We start from the raw sequence: 14,773 nt of genomic DNA on the forward strand, positions 1-14,773 counted from the left end.
ATAGGTTTCGTGCTACCATAGAATTTAATTGAGGTCATTGAAAACAAAAAGGTTTAATTGATGAAAAAATCACAATCGATACCGTGGTACTTGAAGCAGTCCGGCAAGGAACTGGCAGAGAAATTTCAGTTTATTCAGATTCAGGAGGATGAGCGATTACGAGATGCAACAATCAAAACTATTGATTCTAGATGGTCGCTGGGTGTTAGCGTGTTGGAAAGAAATGATAGCAGAAACAGGTATGTTAACATCATGCCCTATGAAAGGAACAGAGTGAAATTGGATGTAATTAAGGGAAACGATTACATCAACGCATCATACGTCAAAATCAATGTTCCAGGTCAAAGTATTTCACCAGGTTATTATATTGCGACACAGGGTCCAACAAAAAAAACATGGGGCCAATTTTGGCAAATGTGCTATCATTCATGTTCGCACGAGAATATTGTGATAGTAATGGTAACTCCTCTGAAAGAGCATGGAAGAGCGAAGTGTTTTCCCTACTGGCCCACTGGAGAGGACAACGAAAATTCTTCAGATCATGTAAGAGTATCACCGAAAGAACAATATCCAGGAGGACAATCTGACCTGAGCTGTTTTGAGGACGAATTAGAGGTGATATGTGAAGATAGCAGAAGGATTGAAGACTACTATACTCTGACAACACATAAAATCAAGCCCCGTAATCCTTCAACGGGCCCCGCTAAAATGGTTCATCATTTCTATTTCGACCAATGGAAAGACATGAGTAAGCCGGAGGAAATAGTTCCTATAATGAAGCTGTGTGAGCACTCTCATCGCCTTAACTCTCCCGGGAATCCTATTATTGTTCACTGTTCTGCTGGGGTTGGTAGAAGTGGAACATTCATAACCTTGGATCATTTGATTCACGATACAGCAGACTTTAAATTGAGTTTGGGAACCATCAGTACAGAGGGATCTCGTGTGCCTATTGAACACTATAACCATGACCTTATAGAACAAATTGTACTGCAACTCCGGTCTCAAAGGCTAAAAATGGTTCAGATGATCGATCAATACATGTTCATATACCATGCTGCAAAGTATTTATATGATATTAGCGAGAATAGTAAAAGTGAATAACCAGTTAGAGCATCTTTAGCCTGTGTATGAAATCGGTTTTTTCGAGGATTGCCTGTTTCTTCGCGAGATTTTTGAATAGCCGCCGAGCTTTACATTTCTGGCCGACACTTGTAACAATATAGATAAATAGTAGCATCCAGCGGCATATTGACAGATGAATCTACATATGCATGAGACCTTTCAGGGTGCAGCCCAGAGTGCCATCAAACGAAGCCAGAATGAAACTAGGGGCTGTACCTCTAATATTGAGAGTTTCCTGAACTCAATTGACTCAATTGCTGTCGGGGAGACACTCTATCTCACATCACTTGAGGCTCCAGAAAAGCTCCTTCATATTCAACTTTGCTGGTGGAAATTCCTTGAATGCATAAGTCAACAGGCATGCAGAGGGTTGGCGTCCGTTACAAAGAATAGTGGTCATACAGCATTGATCAGTTGTGCGCCATTGTTCCTACTGGATATTGAATTTTCCAACATTTGGCTGAAATTTGGGCTCACAAGGTTTGCATGTCGCCAAGAACTATATATGGTTTCTGACTACGTATTATCACTCGATAGAAGGTTACTTTCTGTACGTTTCAACTCCTCAAAGGACTCTCTGCAAGAAATAAGGGCAAATGAAGATCTGCTATTACACGATACGCATCCCTTTCCGCCCCAACTGGATGTTTCGATTCCAGCAGCTTGCCAGAGCAACCCAAGCGTTACCGTGCCTGTTCTGGCAACTTCTAATCCCCATCCAGTTACATACGAACTCACATTGACAAAGTCTGAGGTGACCTATCTAATTGGCAAAGCTGGAGCGCGCATCCAATCTACCAGAGAAAGCACAGACACTACAATCAAGATCTTACCTATTGCTAACAAGCTCTCATCTCAAGCGCTAAACAGACCAGAATCAGTCGTGCAAGCGATTATGATAACGGGTGACCTTTACACAGTAGCTCTGGCGATGGCCACAATTGAAACACAACTGTCATTACATCGAACTTCTCCGCGAAAAGAGCTCTGAAAAGTGCACTGCTTGCTCAAACTACAATTATACGTTTCAAACTATTATCATATTTACACTGGGCATAAGTGATGGATTCTGGTATTTCGGGAGCGAATTGTATTACCTTCGAGATGAGCATCTGGCATCCCATCGCTCGTGACGGGACAAAAAGAAACGTGAAATTTTTTTTTCATCTCACAGTCTCAAGCGTTGTGAAGGTTGAAAAATTTTCCAATTCACCAGTTATAAAGTTCACTCTCGCTCTACTCTTCCCTGGACTCTTCTAACTCTTTTCAGTTTGGTTGTGAATTTTGTTTTAATTATCCCCAAAGAGGTCAATCTACAAACCATCCAATTAACAATGGCTGAAGGTGTTTTCCAAGGTGCTATCGGTATCGATTTGGGTACTACTTACTCCTGTGTTGCTACATATGAGAATTCTGTTGAAATTATTGCCAACGAGCAAGGTAACAGAGTCACTCCTTCTTTCGTTGCTTTCACTCCAGAAGAAAGATTGATTGGTGATGCTGCTAAGAACCAAGCTGCTTTGAACCCAGAAAACACTGTCTTCGATGCAAAGCGTTTGATCGGTAGAAGATTCGATGACGAAGCTGTTCAAAGTGACATGAAGAACTGGCCATTCAAGGTTATCGATGTTGCTGATTCTCCAGTTATCGAAGTTCAATACTTGGGTGAAACCAAGACTTTCTCTCCACAAGAAATTTCTGCTATGGTCTTGACCAAGATGAGAGAAATTGCTGAAGCTAAGATCGCTCAGAAGGTTGAGAAAGCTGTTATCACTGTTCCAGCTTACTTCAACGATGCTCAAAGACAAGCTACCAAGGATGCTGGTTCTATCGCTGGTTTGAACGTTTTACGTATCATCAACGAACCAACAGCTGCTGCTATTGCTTACGGTTTGGGTGCCGGTAAATCTGACAAAGAAAGACACGTCTTAATCTTTGATTTGGGTGGTGGTACTTTCGATGTCTCTCTATTACACATTGCTGGTGGTGTTTACACTGTTAAATCCACTTCCGGTAACACACATTTGGGTGGTCAAGATTTCGACACCAACTTATTGGAACATTTCAAGAATGAATTCAAGAAGAAGACTGGTAGCGATATTTCCAAAGATGCCAGAGCTTTGAGAAGATTAAGAACTGCTGCTGAAAGAGCTAAGAGAACCTTGTCTTCTGTCACTCAAACCACCGTTGAAGTTGACTCTTTATTTGACGGTGAAGACTTCGAGACTTCAATCACCAGAGCTAGATTTGAAGACATCAACTCTGCTTTATTCAAATCCACTTTGGAACCAGTCGAGCAAGTTTTGAAGGATGCTAAAATTTCCAAGTCTCAAATTGACGAAGTTGTCTTAGTAGGTGGTTCTACCAGAATTCCAAAGGTTCAAAAATTGTTATCCGATTTCTTTGACGGTAAACAATTGGAAAAGTCCATCAACCCAGATGAAGCTGTTGCTTATGGTGCTGCTGTTCAAGGTGCTATCTTGACTGGTCAATCTACCTCTGATGAAACCAAAGATCTATTATTATTAGATGTTGCCCCATTATCGTTAGGTGTCGGTATGCAAGGTGATATTTTCGGTATCGTTGTTCCAAGAAACACCACAGTTCCAACTATCAAGAGAAGAACATTCACTACCGTTGCAGACCATCAAACCACTGTTCAATTCCCAGTCTACCAAGGTGAACGTGTTAACTGTAAAGAAAACACTTTGTTGGGTGAATTTGACTTGAAGAACATTCCCCCAATGTCAGCTGGTGAACCAGTCTTGGAAGCTATCTTCGAAGTTGATGCCAACGGTATCTTAAAGGTCACTGCCGTTGAAAAATCCACTGGTAAGTCCGCTAACATTACTATCTCTAACGCTGTTGGTAGATTATCTTCTGATGACATCGAAAAGATGGTCAACCAAGCCGAAGAATTCAAGGCTGCCGATGAAGCTTTCGCCAAGAGACATGAAGCTAGACAAAGACTGGAATCTTACGTTGCTTCTGTTGAACAAAATGTGACTGACCCAGTCTTGTCTTCTAAATTGAAGAGAGGTGCTAAGTCAAAGATTGAAGGTGCTTTGTCTGACGCCCTTGCTGCTTTGGAAATTGAAGATGCCTCTACTGACGACTTGAGGAAGGCTGAAGTTGGTCTAAAGAGAGTTGTTACCAAGGCTATGTCATCCCGCTAAGCTCTTTGTTAAGATTTTTTCATTAGGTCTTAATCTGTATCTTAGTATAATGTTCTATTGTATATCTCATAAGCTATTAAATTGAGTTCATCATTAATATTAACCTGTCCTTGCACTGATTGATTATTTCAGTACGTAAAAACACACTTATTACCATGTCAAGAACGCATATAAATGATAGCATCGTGATGAGGATAAGAATTTTAATCACGATCTTGATAGCTATATTTTTATTCTATTCTCAGCTTTCTACGACAGGAACGAGTCCAAGCGGTGTTGAAAGCGATTCAATGACTTTTCTGGGACCTCTAATTTCGTCAAACTTTAATATCCCATTACATCTCCCACATATTAGGCCGCCAATAGTGGTACCATCTGACGCAACTCGCAGTTCTTCGCCCCGTCTTTTTGCGATGCGAACTTCTCTCGCTTCAGGAACGTAACTACAACTTAGACATCGATAGCCACTAAATTTATAGCGACCGTAGCAACGTCCGCATAGACGATTTTTCCCACTCCAATCTCGATAAAAATATCTAACACCCTTTCTAGGGCATGCAATACAGTATTTGAGACACTTAGTTGTCGTGAATTTTGCTTGCTCTTCGATACAATGATCTCCGCACGCGTGGACCGCAAGTTTATTGTCCAGCAATATTGGCTTACCAGAATCCGTTCTGAGACTATAGACAGTATTTTGACCCCTCTTTTCTTCAGTAAATCCAAAATAAATGGGGTCTCTTGAGACACTTTGTGGTCTTGATCTCATTTTGTGGCCACTACGACAATTTGAGAGAACATTCTGTAAGGGGGTCCGCCCTGCTATAGTGCAGTCATAGGTAAAATGGCAATTTACCTTTCTACCCTCTATCATTTCTGATCTTGCTGATCTTGTAGTGATAGTAACGGCGATACCTAGCGAACGTGAAATATGTACTATTGCGTTCATAATGGAGGGATATATGGTTTGAACTGCTACCTTGTAGGCATCGGGACCTTCTTTTCTCTTTATAACATATCCATCAGAATCAATTAGACCAGCTAAAAATGCTTCGCGAACTTTTAAATCTTCGCTCCACATGAATACAGGAACTTGTTTTTCACCATCCATTTCTCTTTTAAATTTTAAATTCAATACCGTATTCCAAAAAGGATTGTTCTTTCTGAGATGTCTCGTCCTGCGGTTTTCACCTGCTTCGCTGCCAAAATACAGTTTTACATGCTTGGCTCTGAGTGGCACTTGTTCGTCTTTATAACTGGGATAAATTCCCCACATTCTGCACCTTTCGATTAGACCCTCCATTAAACCAGTGTCAAGACTATCTACACTTATTTCTGGTTCTTTCGTCGTGCCGTCACCCAGCCATAAACCTAATAGCCAGGCCATACTCAAAACAGACGGGCTGATAAGATGTTTTTGGCCGGTCAAGTATTCAGAAAGGACTCCGTTGCCTGTCAAAACAGGATTGAATCTTAAGAATGAGTTCGAGCGTATTTGGGCTTCTAAAAGATCCAAATCTCTGACTTGAATCTTAAACTCGAGAAATACACCGTATTCCTTTTCTTTTTCTTCCATAAATCTTGTAGCCTGTAATCTACCTTCGAAACTCATGGAGAAGTCTTTATGGTGTGTTTTGGGAATGCAAATTATCCTGCCATCAAAAGTCAACATTTCTTCAAGGTTTTTCCATTTAACTTTGTAAGTGTTTCTCTTGAAAGAGTTTTCTAATATTGGCTTTGAGGCAGTTCTCAGTCCCAATTCATGAGCCAAAGTGCATCTAAATCCTAGTCTATGATAAACCGTTTTTCTGAGAGGATCAACTTTTCCAGCTTCACCTTCATTAGCGCGATGCTTTGTTTTCTGGAGAATTTGGTATGTGGTTTGAACATCCTTTGAGATGTGCTCCACTGTAGTAATCGAACCGTCCGAGCATAAAACAGAAACCCCTCGCTTTATTTCACTAATGTTCATTGACTGACCGTTAGCCATCGTGATCCTTGTACCTTCTTCTAGCATGGTAACAGATTAGCAAGTTGATTTTGCATTGCTAAAAATGAAGATGGTTGCGCTAGTGAACGCCACATTGACAGAAGGTATGACCTTTTAATATAGCACCTCGGCTATTAAGCTCATCATATTCTTCACCATTTTGATCTGTTAGCTCTAGTTTGGGAAATATAAATGGGTTGTATGATGAGCAGAGCTACATAACGCGATTCGTAATACATCATGTAATTAAAGTCTCCGATTATCCACGAAACGTTGAGTCTGTTGTGATTTCGTGAATATTTGAACAGTTTTTATGTTCCAACACATCCATCTTCACAAAATGATATCCAGGGCAAAAAAAAAATGGTGCCAAAGAAAGAAAAAGAGCGAGCAGCACTTGTTGCCTCAACTTCGAGCGTTTTTAGTTACCATTTCTGGAGGTTATATACATGAAAACTTGTTTGCACAAGGCACTGTTTGAGCACCTGTCATCGTGAGATCTGCCGCGTCACAAAAAATGATAAACATTTGTTATCAAATCACATAATCTAAGCACAAATCCAATAAAACAAAAAAGACACCATTCAGTTCTAGGGTTAATCTAACTGCAGGTAAAACATACTGCTTGTGGTTTTCTTTTCTTAGCCATCAAAGGTAAGATAAATATTGTGCCTTTTCTGGGCATAATTATTACCGGTACGCATGAAGCTCATAAGAATCTCACAGTAGCCTAGAGCCTTCTAGGACATGTAACTGGGACTCTTTCAAGGAGAAATGTGATTCTTTATGCCCCAAATTCAGCCACTTCAACCCCATTGTGCTGCGTTTTCATCCCTTTGTAGTGAGGTCGATGAGGTTTTCCATGGAATTTTATTTCCAAAAATGATAACGCTTACTACGCGCTAGTTAAGCCTCAATACGATGAAACATTTCACGTCAACGAAAGAGTCGCAGAAACAACCAGAGCCATGCCAACATAGGGGAATGTATCAACTTCTTGGGTAACTCAAGGGTACGTAACCTAGGGATATGAGTGCTGAGATATATCATGCTCTATCATGATTTATTTGCAGCCGCATCGGGACAGCTGAGAACACGAATTTCGTAAAGCAACCGGCCACTATGGGCCACCTGTGAGAATAATCATATGTGACCTGACTAACGTTATTATGTAGCCAAAAACTGCGTGGGGAAAGGCTCGTATTAAATATAATCTGTGCTCAAATCTCATCGGACACTTGCAAGAGATAGTAGGCCTCGCCTGAAGAGCCGTATTCACAGACTGAATAGTACCTTCATCTGAGGGATGGCCGCTAAAGTGATTCAATGTTCCTGTGTATCTTGATATCAGGTGGTGGCGGCTTGCTTTTTAAGGGCAAACAACGTGTAATATCAATGAAACGTCGGTTGGAAGAATGATATACGAGTCCATCAACTAGTTATGCTACCGTTTTTTTGTTTTGATAGATGGTGTATACGGCAGCCATCAAACGCCCAAGCATGCAATCTTGGTGAGAGTTTTATGCTCAGGCTCATTGACTTGTCAAAGTAATCGTAATATAGGCGCCTTCGTATGGTGCGACTGAAAAAAATTTCAATCAACTCTTGATATGATAAGTTTAAAAAGATGAGATGGGATGAGCTAGACGAGATGATTAGCTGATAAGCGGTTAGTTAAGAGATCGTGGGGCATTTTGGGTGATTTAATTGTAATAGATAATGAAATTAGATCTGGGGCACATGCGTTACTTGACCGCAGATGATTTTCGAGTCCTGAAGGCTGTCGAACAGGGCTCGAAAAATCATGAAGTGGTTCCAACTGAAATGATACACCACCTATCGGGATTGAGAGGTGTATCTGGTACGAACAGAGCTATTAGTGACCTAGCGAAGGTCAAATTGATCTCAAAGGTTAGAAATGCCAAATACGATGGTTACAAACTGACTTATAATGGATTCGACTTTCTGGCAATAAAGGCAATGCTTAATAAGGACTCTGTATATTCATTTGGTAACACCATTGGTGTGGGTAAAGAGTCCGATATTTACCAAGTCAGCGACAAAGAAGGCGTCAAAAAAGTGATGAAGATTCATAGACTAGGAAGAACATCTTTTCATACAGTTAAGAATAATAGAGATTACTTGAAAAACTCTAGACAAGGTACGAACTGGATGAAACTTTCTTTATTGGCTGCCTGTAAAGAATATGAGTTCATGTCTCTTCTACACTCCAGCGGTTTCGTTGTACCAAAGCCGTATGACTACTCGCGTCACATTATCCTGATGGAGTACATAGATGGGCTGCTGATGAAAAACCTTAGAAAGCACAAAAACATACCAAAACTTTACAGTGATCTAATGTGCTTTGCTGTGCATCTTGCTAATAGCGGTCTGATTCATTGTGATTTTAACGAATTCAACATTATTATCAAGAACGAAGAGCAAATAAATGATCCAGAAGATTGTGGATTTATCGTTATCGATTTTCCGCAGTGTGTTTCCATTCAACACAAAGATGCCGAATTTTATTTTCGAAGAGATATTGACTGTATTCGCAGATTCTTCAAGAAGAAATTGAAATATGAACCAAAGCAAGATGTATCAATGTTAGATACTGACGGTTTCGGTGAAGGTTACAAATATGCATATCCCGAATTTCTCAGAGATGTTAAAAGAACCGGTAACTTGGATGAACTTATCCAGGCTTCTGGTTTCAACAAAAAACATCCCGGTGATAGAGATTTGGAAGAGGCTGTGGAAGGCATGAGAAACACGGAGTATTATTCTGATGGTGAGGAATCACGGGATGAAGAAGAGGAAGGTGATGATGATGATGATGATTACTATTATTCTGAAGATGATGATGAAGACGAGGAAGACGATGATTTCGACAGCCTGGAAGAAGAAAATGAACGTATTATTGAGGCACTATCAGCCGGAGTTGGTAATTTGAAAATGGATAAACTAGGCAATTATATTTTGGACGAATGAACTATATAGATATGCATGTAGAATAAAAGTCATGGTATTTAGTATTAATACTCAACCCCAGACCCCTCTTCGTCGTCGTCGTCGTCGTCGTCGCCGTCAAGCTCTATCGGGATGTCCTCTAGGCCAAGGGATGCGGAGAAATCGGATCGCTCAACAGATGGGCGTAGTTGTATGGTATCATTATCCGGACTGCGGCCTTCGTTTTCTTTTTCCAAGTTTCCTATACTTCTGGTCTTTTTATTAACATTTGCCAAAGAATGTTCCTCAGCTTCTTCCTCCGCTTCCTCTGCATCATCCGCTTCTTCTGCTTCCTCCACATCCTCCTCATCCTCCTCATCCTCATCTTCTGGATTTTCACCTGATTCGTTCTCACTTCCACTACCATCTGATAAGTCACTTTCGGCTTCAAAATTTTGATCATCGTCTTCATTATCATCGGAAACTACCGCTATTCCAATGGATTCACTTTCAATTTGTTGCGCGGCTTCTTCAAGGGCTGATGATATACTTTCGTTCGATTGCTGTTGCGACTTATTCTTGGACTTTGCCTTCAGTTCCTCTGACATTGATTTATCCATGACTTGTTTCCTCTTAACATATTCATCTATCTTCGTGTATTCATTTTGATCAATCATTGAAAACTCGAACTTTTGCTCAGCTTTTGTAACCATTGTAACATTGAATGTCAGCCTTGTTATTGAGGAATAAGTTATTGATTCAATTTCAGATGAATCGAAAAGAAGAATTGGTTTCTTAAATCCAAATATTATGTGATCTGGCAGAAAATAGAGAGTGCCTTCTTTAGTACCTCTGTGGCATTCAACATGAAATGAAGGATTCTCTTTGATCGATTGAGGTGTTGAGAAGAAGGGATCAGAAATCCTAAAGCCTGCTAGGATTGCTTGTTTTCGCATATATTCAATACAGATGGTAAAATCATCAACATCATTGGTCAATATTCCAGCCTTTTTGAATTGAGCAAGCAATACGTCTTTTCCTAGCATAATCAAAAGAGGATCTGAATATTTATTGCCTACTGATTCGGTGTACCTTACGAAAAGATATAATTTATTCTCCTTCTCGGCGACAGCCAAGAAAGTTGCCATGGTGATATTCTTACCCAGATTGGTGATACTCATTTCCGTTCTACCCTCTCTAATGAGTGACAATACTGGCCTATTGGCATCTGAAGATAAATGCAAAACGACGTCCATCTTCTTCCGAACTGGAAAGAGCACCGATACATCTTCCAACTTGAATATTGTTTGCGCTTGTTCTGGGACCCAAAATTCTTCTTTCGTATCAATAGCAGAAGTATTTCCTAGTTTTCTCATCTTTCTGCCGTCCTCATTATCGACCAGATATTCATATAACTCCTCAAATATTTGAAGTGATTCCGGTAGAGCGTTTGCTACACCTACTATCTTAGAGCGTAAATCGTCTGGCAACCTATCTAAAAAGGGATCCATAGTCGTAAACGGCAGTCTTCAGTGCAACTAAACACATGCCCACTAGAATTGTGATATAAAATCACAGGAACCGCAGAGGTGGCAGTGTTTTAGCTGTGAGTGTCCTGACGCGGTTCGATCTTTGATCCATTGTCATCTTCACACATCGCTTGCAACGGAGTAATACCGATATTATATAGGATATTTCGTCTTAAAATTCTCCAGCACTTCTCTGGAGACCCTAATGTGCACAGCATCAGTCAAGTGTTCTCATCTCATGATATCTAGTTGAATGTTATACAAAAATATACAATAGCCTTTCTACTGAACTTCAAGATCAAAAATCGTCCCATTCGTCTTCGACTTTGGACTTGGATTTGCCGTTTGAATTTGAGTTTGAATTTGTCTCACTCAACGAGCTAAATTGTACGCCTCCGTAATTTTTAGAATCACTCGAGCTCAAGTTGTGGTACTCGCCACCTTTTTCAGCATTGCTGGTTGTTTCTCCGGCATACTGCTGCTGTATATTCTTCGTGAAGGATGAAAATGCTTCCATTCCATAATTACTAGTTTCCTGAAACTTTTGCCCGAATTGAGCTGCAGCTCTTTTTGTTTCTTCCGATAGCTCACCGGTTTGCCATTGCTGATAACCTGGTTTTATAACAGACTCGTTGACTTCTTCCAAAGATTTCGTCACAGCAGAGCTAAACAATCCCCATCCTTTTGTGAAAGTTCCAAAAGGATCTTTTTGGATATTTTCTATACTGAATGTGGCCTTGGCACCCTTTGTTTGATCAGCATCATTGATTGGTGTATTTCCAAATCCTTGATACTTACCACCCTGAGAAGGTGGCAAGTGGTCAGGTCTCTCTTGGTTCTTCTTACCTAGAGCAGCAAAATAGGTCTCATTGCCATCCTTGGACTCATGCGAACTTTTCTTTGGTGAGCGACGTGATTCAAGTGGAGTTTGTTGTCGACTACTGTTCTCGCTGAACTCGCTTCTACTCGAGGATTCATTCTCATCCTTGACTTCACCTAGACTTTTAGGATCAAAATCTGGATGTTCGTGCTCATCGAATTCGGTACCATCTACTTCACATGTTAATTTTTCTTTGTAATCGTCTGCGAAAGGATTATTATATTTTACCTTATGCGGTAACGACATATCAATACCGCGAGCAGTCATGTAGTCTGCAAACGGTCCATTACCACCTTTCTCCATTCTAACAAGTTCCTCTTGTTTGAATTGATCCATTGTAATTGATCTAACGAATGAGACATGAACGCCTAATCCTCGATGAATCCCTGCACATTCCAAGCAAATGAATATGCCGAACTTCGGAGAGGCCCATTGAGGATTAGGTGCTCCACAATCGATACATTTTTTGTTAGGTCCGATCTTTTGCAATTGCAACAATCGTCTTCGATTCTCAGGGTCAACTTTCCAATCAGACATAGTCGCAACGACTTTTCAAACTCGAACTAAGACGTACCTCTAATTCGAAGAGGAGCAGCTACTTTCAAGGCCACACTTCAACAATCGATATGAATTATTGAAACTGCTGTGAGAGAGACCAGGACCTCCTTGTCAACCTCTTATTTTCTTTTTGAAGATCAAACATTTTGATTTTTTATTTCAGTTGGTTCTTTGCGCCAACAAGGAAATCGCGAAGGAAGCTGGTAAAGGGCCCCACGTAAATAAACGATCAATTGATAAAAGCAGGAATCTCTGCTTCTTTCACCATTAGTTAATCAATTTCGCCTGTAATTCCTAATTAGGAACTCTGTTTACATAAATATAAATCGCTTGACTGTTTTCTCGCCATGTCTTTTACTACACAGGGAAGTATCGTATTCACAATACGATTTTTGTTGCCTCATGCAGAGTCCTTCCTGTCAACGTCTCGAAGCCAAGGTTCTATGTGACTATGTGACACTCAAAGAAATGGAATAGGAGGCCTAGCACATATATTACTCTTCTAGAAACTACTAGAGATTCAATCAAAATGTGCTAATCAGAAAGGAACTTATTTAGCACCAGAAACGATATAGCTACAGCACCCGTATAATTTAATTATTTGTGATGCTAAGTGCCCAATCATTTATTCAGGTAATTTCATTCCAAAAATGGGCCTTCCAACGGCAACAGCATCAGATAAAAACCAAAGGCATGAAGATACATAGCAATTATTTGGCGTTCTGTCACCAATCCAGTTTGTCTGTTCATTTGATAAAATCAGATTCAAATACTTGATATTTTTGATTGTAGAGCTTTGGAAGTCTCCTAATTACGCTGTAACTAACAAGAAGATACGTACCTGTCCGTGTGTACCCTATTTTCCGTTGAAAGCCTCTTGTGGTATCAACTGAGAAGTTGAGATGGTGGTGCAGATAGAACAATGACCCTGCATAAATAGCGGAATTTATTGACTCGAAGGGGCTCTCCATAAGAAAGCAACTGCCATTTTTGCAGAGCTCTCACCAAATTCCCAAGTCCCCTTCCCACTCAAAATAATGTCCAGTGGTTCCAAATGAATTCTCAAGTCATTTATTGAAGTTTATCATTTTCTCCTGCCGCAAAATGCTGCTCAGACTTTTTCTTTGCAGATCTTCAGAATCCTTATAATCTTGACAGAGTACAGGCCCAATTCGCTCTCCGACGGCTGAAACAATAAAGAGCTAGCGGTTCAACCAACGAATGGAAATCCTCGTGTTATTGAACCTACAATTGTTCCCCTTTACCAGAGAACTGTATCCCTGACTGAACTTCACCAGTTCGATCACCTGCGGCTTCACGTACAGTAGTAGAGACATTCGGACTTTTTAGTGGAATAAATCTTAGACTATCTGACAATTGAAGTCGGCAAACTGATCCAGAGGAGCAGGAAATAATGAGCTTTATGCTTACAATCAATGCTATCGAGTTGATCTTTCCGGAGTTAGAAGATTAACGACGCATTTCCAGCCGGGTAAAGCAATAAGACCCCAAAGTGATAAGTGATGACTCCAAACATCCATTAGGGATTTCGGATATATAAAGACCAGAGTTTTTCACTAAAAGTGTTCATTGGGTAATTCCAATGCCTGCAATGTAGGTATCTCAAGTCTATTATTTTGAACATGGTTAATACACTAGATGCAACTTTTACGCGGGGGAGTGCATGGAAACCCGATCTGTTTAAAGGAAAGGTAGTATTTGTAACAGGAGGTGCCGGTACGATATGTCGAGTCCAGACTGAAGCACTGGTCTTGTTGGGTTGCAAAGCAGCAATTGTAGGAAGAAGCAAGGATCGCACCATCAAGGCCGCTGAAGAGATATCGCAGCTGAGTTCAGAGGGGTGTGTTCTTCCCATATGCAACATTGATGTGAGAAATTTCAAGCAAATGGAAGACGCTGTAAAGCAGGCGGTACATGCATTTGGTCGCATTGATTACGTTATAGCGGGTGCAGCAGGAAATTTTATCTGTGATTTTGCGCATTTATCAGCAAATGCCTTCAAGACTGTTGTGGATATTGATCTGTTGGGGAGTTTTAATACAGTAAAAGCATGCTTTGATGAGCTTTTGAAAAATCGAGGGTCTATCATTTTTGTCTCGGCGACGCTTCACTACTATGGGGTTCCTTATCAATCCCATGTGGGTGCCGCCAAGGCTGGCATCGACGCGCTATCTAACGCACTAGCGGTAGAATTAGGGCCGATGGGTGTGCGCTCCAACTGTATCGCACCTGGACCAATTGAAGGAAGTGAAGGTGTGAAAAGACTTATCACCAAGCAGTATGCCGAAAATTCCAGGAAAATGGTACCTTTGCAAAGGTTGGGTACCACAAGGGACATTGCAGAAGCAACCGTTTTTTTGTTGTCACCTGCATCATCATATGTCAACGGTGCTATACTCGTTGTTGATGGAGGCTCGTGGCATGTGGGGACACACTTCTCTCACAACATGTATCCTGACAAATTGGTCAAAGGCATGAAATCAAAATTATAGCACAGGTTTTCGCAAATGGCAATAGTGAAAAAACGATGAGTCTGGATTTCCTA

At 40.6% G+C, this 14,773-nt stretch overlaps 8 protein-coding genes across 8 annotated transcripts; 5 read left to right on the forward strand and 3 right to left on the reverse strand.

Moving 5' to 3' along the window:
- Window positions 1-60: 60 nt before the first annotated feature.
- On the forward strand, window positions 61-1,104 carry PTP1 (tyrosine protein phosphatase PTP1; the record flags this gene model as incomplete). The annotated part of the gene is made up of 1 exon (XM_037290057.1): window positions 61-1,104. One exon carries the CDS (start codon window positions 61-63, stop codon window positions 1,102-1,104), a length of 1,044 nt encoding a protein of 347 aa, XP_037145952.1.
- A 154-nt stretch (window positions 1,105-1,258) lies between these two features.
- On the forward strand, window positions 1,259-2,116 carry MER1 (Mer1p; the record flags this gene model as incomplete). Its single annotated transcript, XM_037290058.1, has 1 exon — window positions 1,259-2,116. One exon carries the CDS (start codon window positions 1,259-1,261, stop codon window positions 2,114-2,116), a length of 858 nt encoding a protein of 285 aa, XP_037145953.1.
- Window positions 2,117-2,459: 343 nt separating this feature from the next.
- HG535_0G01130 (uncharacterized protein) lies at window positions 2,460-4,301 on the forward strand (the record flags this gene model as incomplete). The annotated part of the gene is made up of 1 exon (XM_037290059.1): window positions 2,460-4,301. One exon carries the CDS (start codon window positions 2,460-2,462, stop codon window positions 4,299-4,301), a length of 1,842 nt encoding a protein of 613 aa, XP_037145954.1.
- A 241-nt stretch (window positions 4,302-4,542) lies between these two features.
- Window positions 4,543-6,318, reverse strand: HO (Hop; the record flags this gene model as incomplete). The annotated part of the gene is made up of 1 exon (XM_037290060.1): window positions 4,543-6,318. The coding sequence occupies one exon, from the start codon at window positions 6,316-6,318 to the stop codon at window positions 4,543-4,545; it is 1,776 nt and encodes a 591-aa protein (XP_037145955.1).
- Window positions 6,319-8,010: 1,692 nt separating this feature from the next.
- On the forward strand, window positions 8,011-9,282 carry RIO2 (protein kinase RIO2; the record flags this gene model as incomplete). The annotated part of the gene is made up of 1 exon (XM_037290061.1): window positions 8,011-9,282. One exon carries the CDS (start codon window positions 8,011-8,013, stop codon window positions 9,280-9,282), a length of 1,272 nt encoding a protein of 423 aa, XP_037145956.1.
- Window positions 9,283-9,326: 44 nt separating this feature from the next.
- RTT106 (Rtt106p) lies at window positions 9,327-10,751 on the reverse strand (the record flags this gene model as incomplete). Its single annotated transcript, XM_037290062.1, has 1 exon — window positions 9,327-10,751. One exon carries the CDS (start codon window positions 10,749-10,751, stop codon window positions 9,327-9,329), a length of 1,425 nt encoding a protein of 474 aa, XP_037145957.1.
- Window positions 10,752-11,067: 316 nt separating this feature from the next.
- SPS18 (Sps18p) lies at window positions 11,068-12,186 on the reverse strand (the record flags this gene model as incomplete). Its single annotated transcript, XM_037290063.1, has 1 exon — window positions 11,068-12,186. The coding sequence occupies one exon, from the start codon at window positions 12,184-12,186 to the stop codon at window positions 11,068-11,070; it is 1,119 nt and encodes a 372-aa protein (XP_037145958.1).
- Window positions 12,187-13,850: 1,664 nt separating this feature from the next.
- On the forward strand, window positions 13,851-14,720 carry SPS19 (2,4-dienoyl-CoA reductase (NADPH); the record flags this gene model as incomplete). The annotated part of the gene is made up of 1 exon (XM_037290064.1): window positions 13,851-14,720. The coding sequence occupies one exon, from the start codon at window positions 13,851-13,853 to the stop codon at window positions 14,718-14,720; it is 870 nt and encodes a 289-aa protein (XP_037145959.1).
- Between the last annotated feature and the right edge of the window lie 53 nt (window positions 14,721-14,773).

Source organism: Zygotorulaspora mrakii, chromosome 7 (assembly GCF_013402915.1).
Source record: "Zygotorulaspora mrakii chromosome 7, complete sequence".
Taxonomy (NCBI): Eukaryota; Fungi; Ascomycota; class Saccharomycetes; order Saccharomycetales; family Saccharomycetaceae; genus Zygotorulaspora; species Zygotorulaspora mrakii.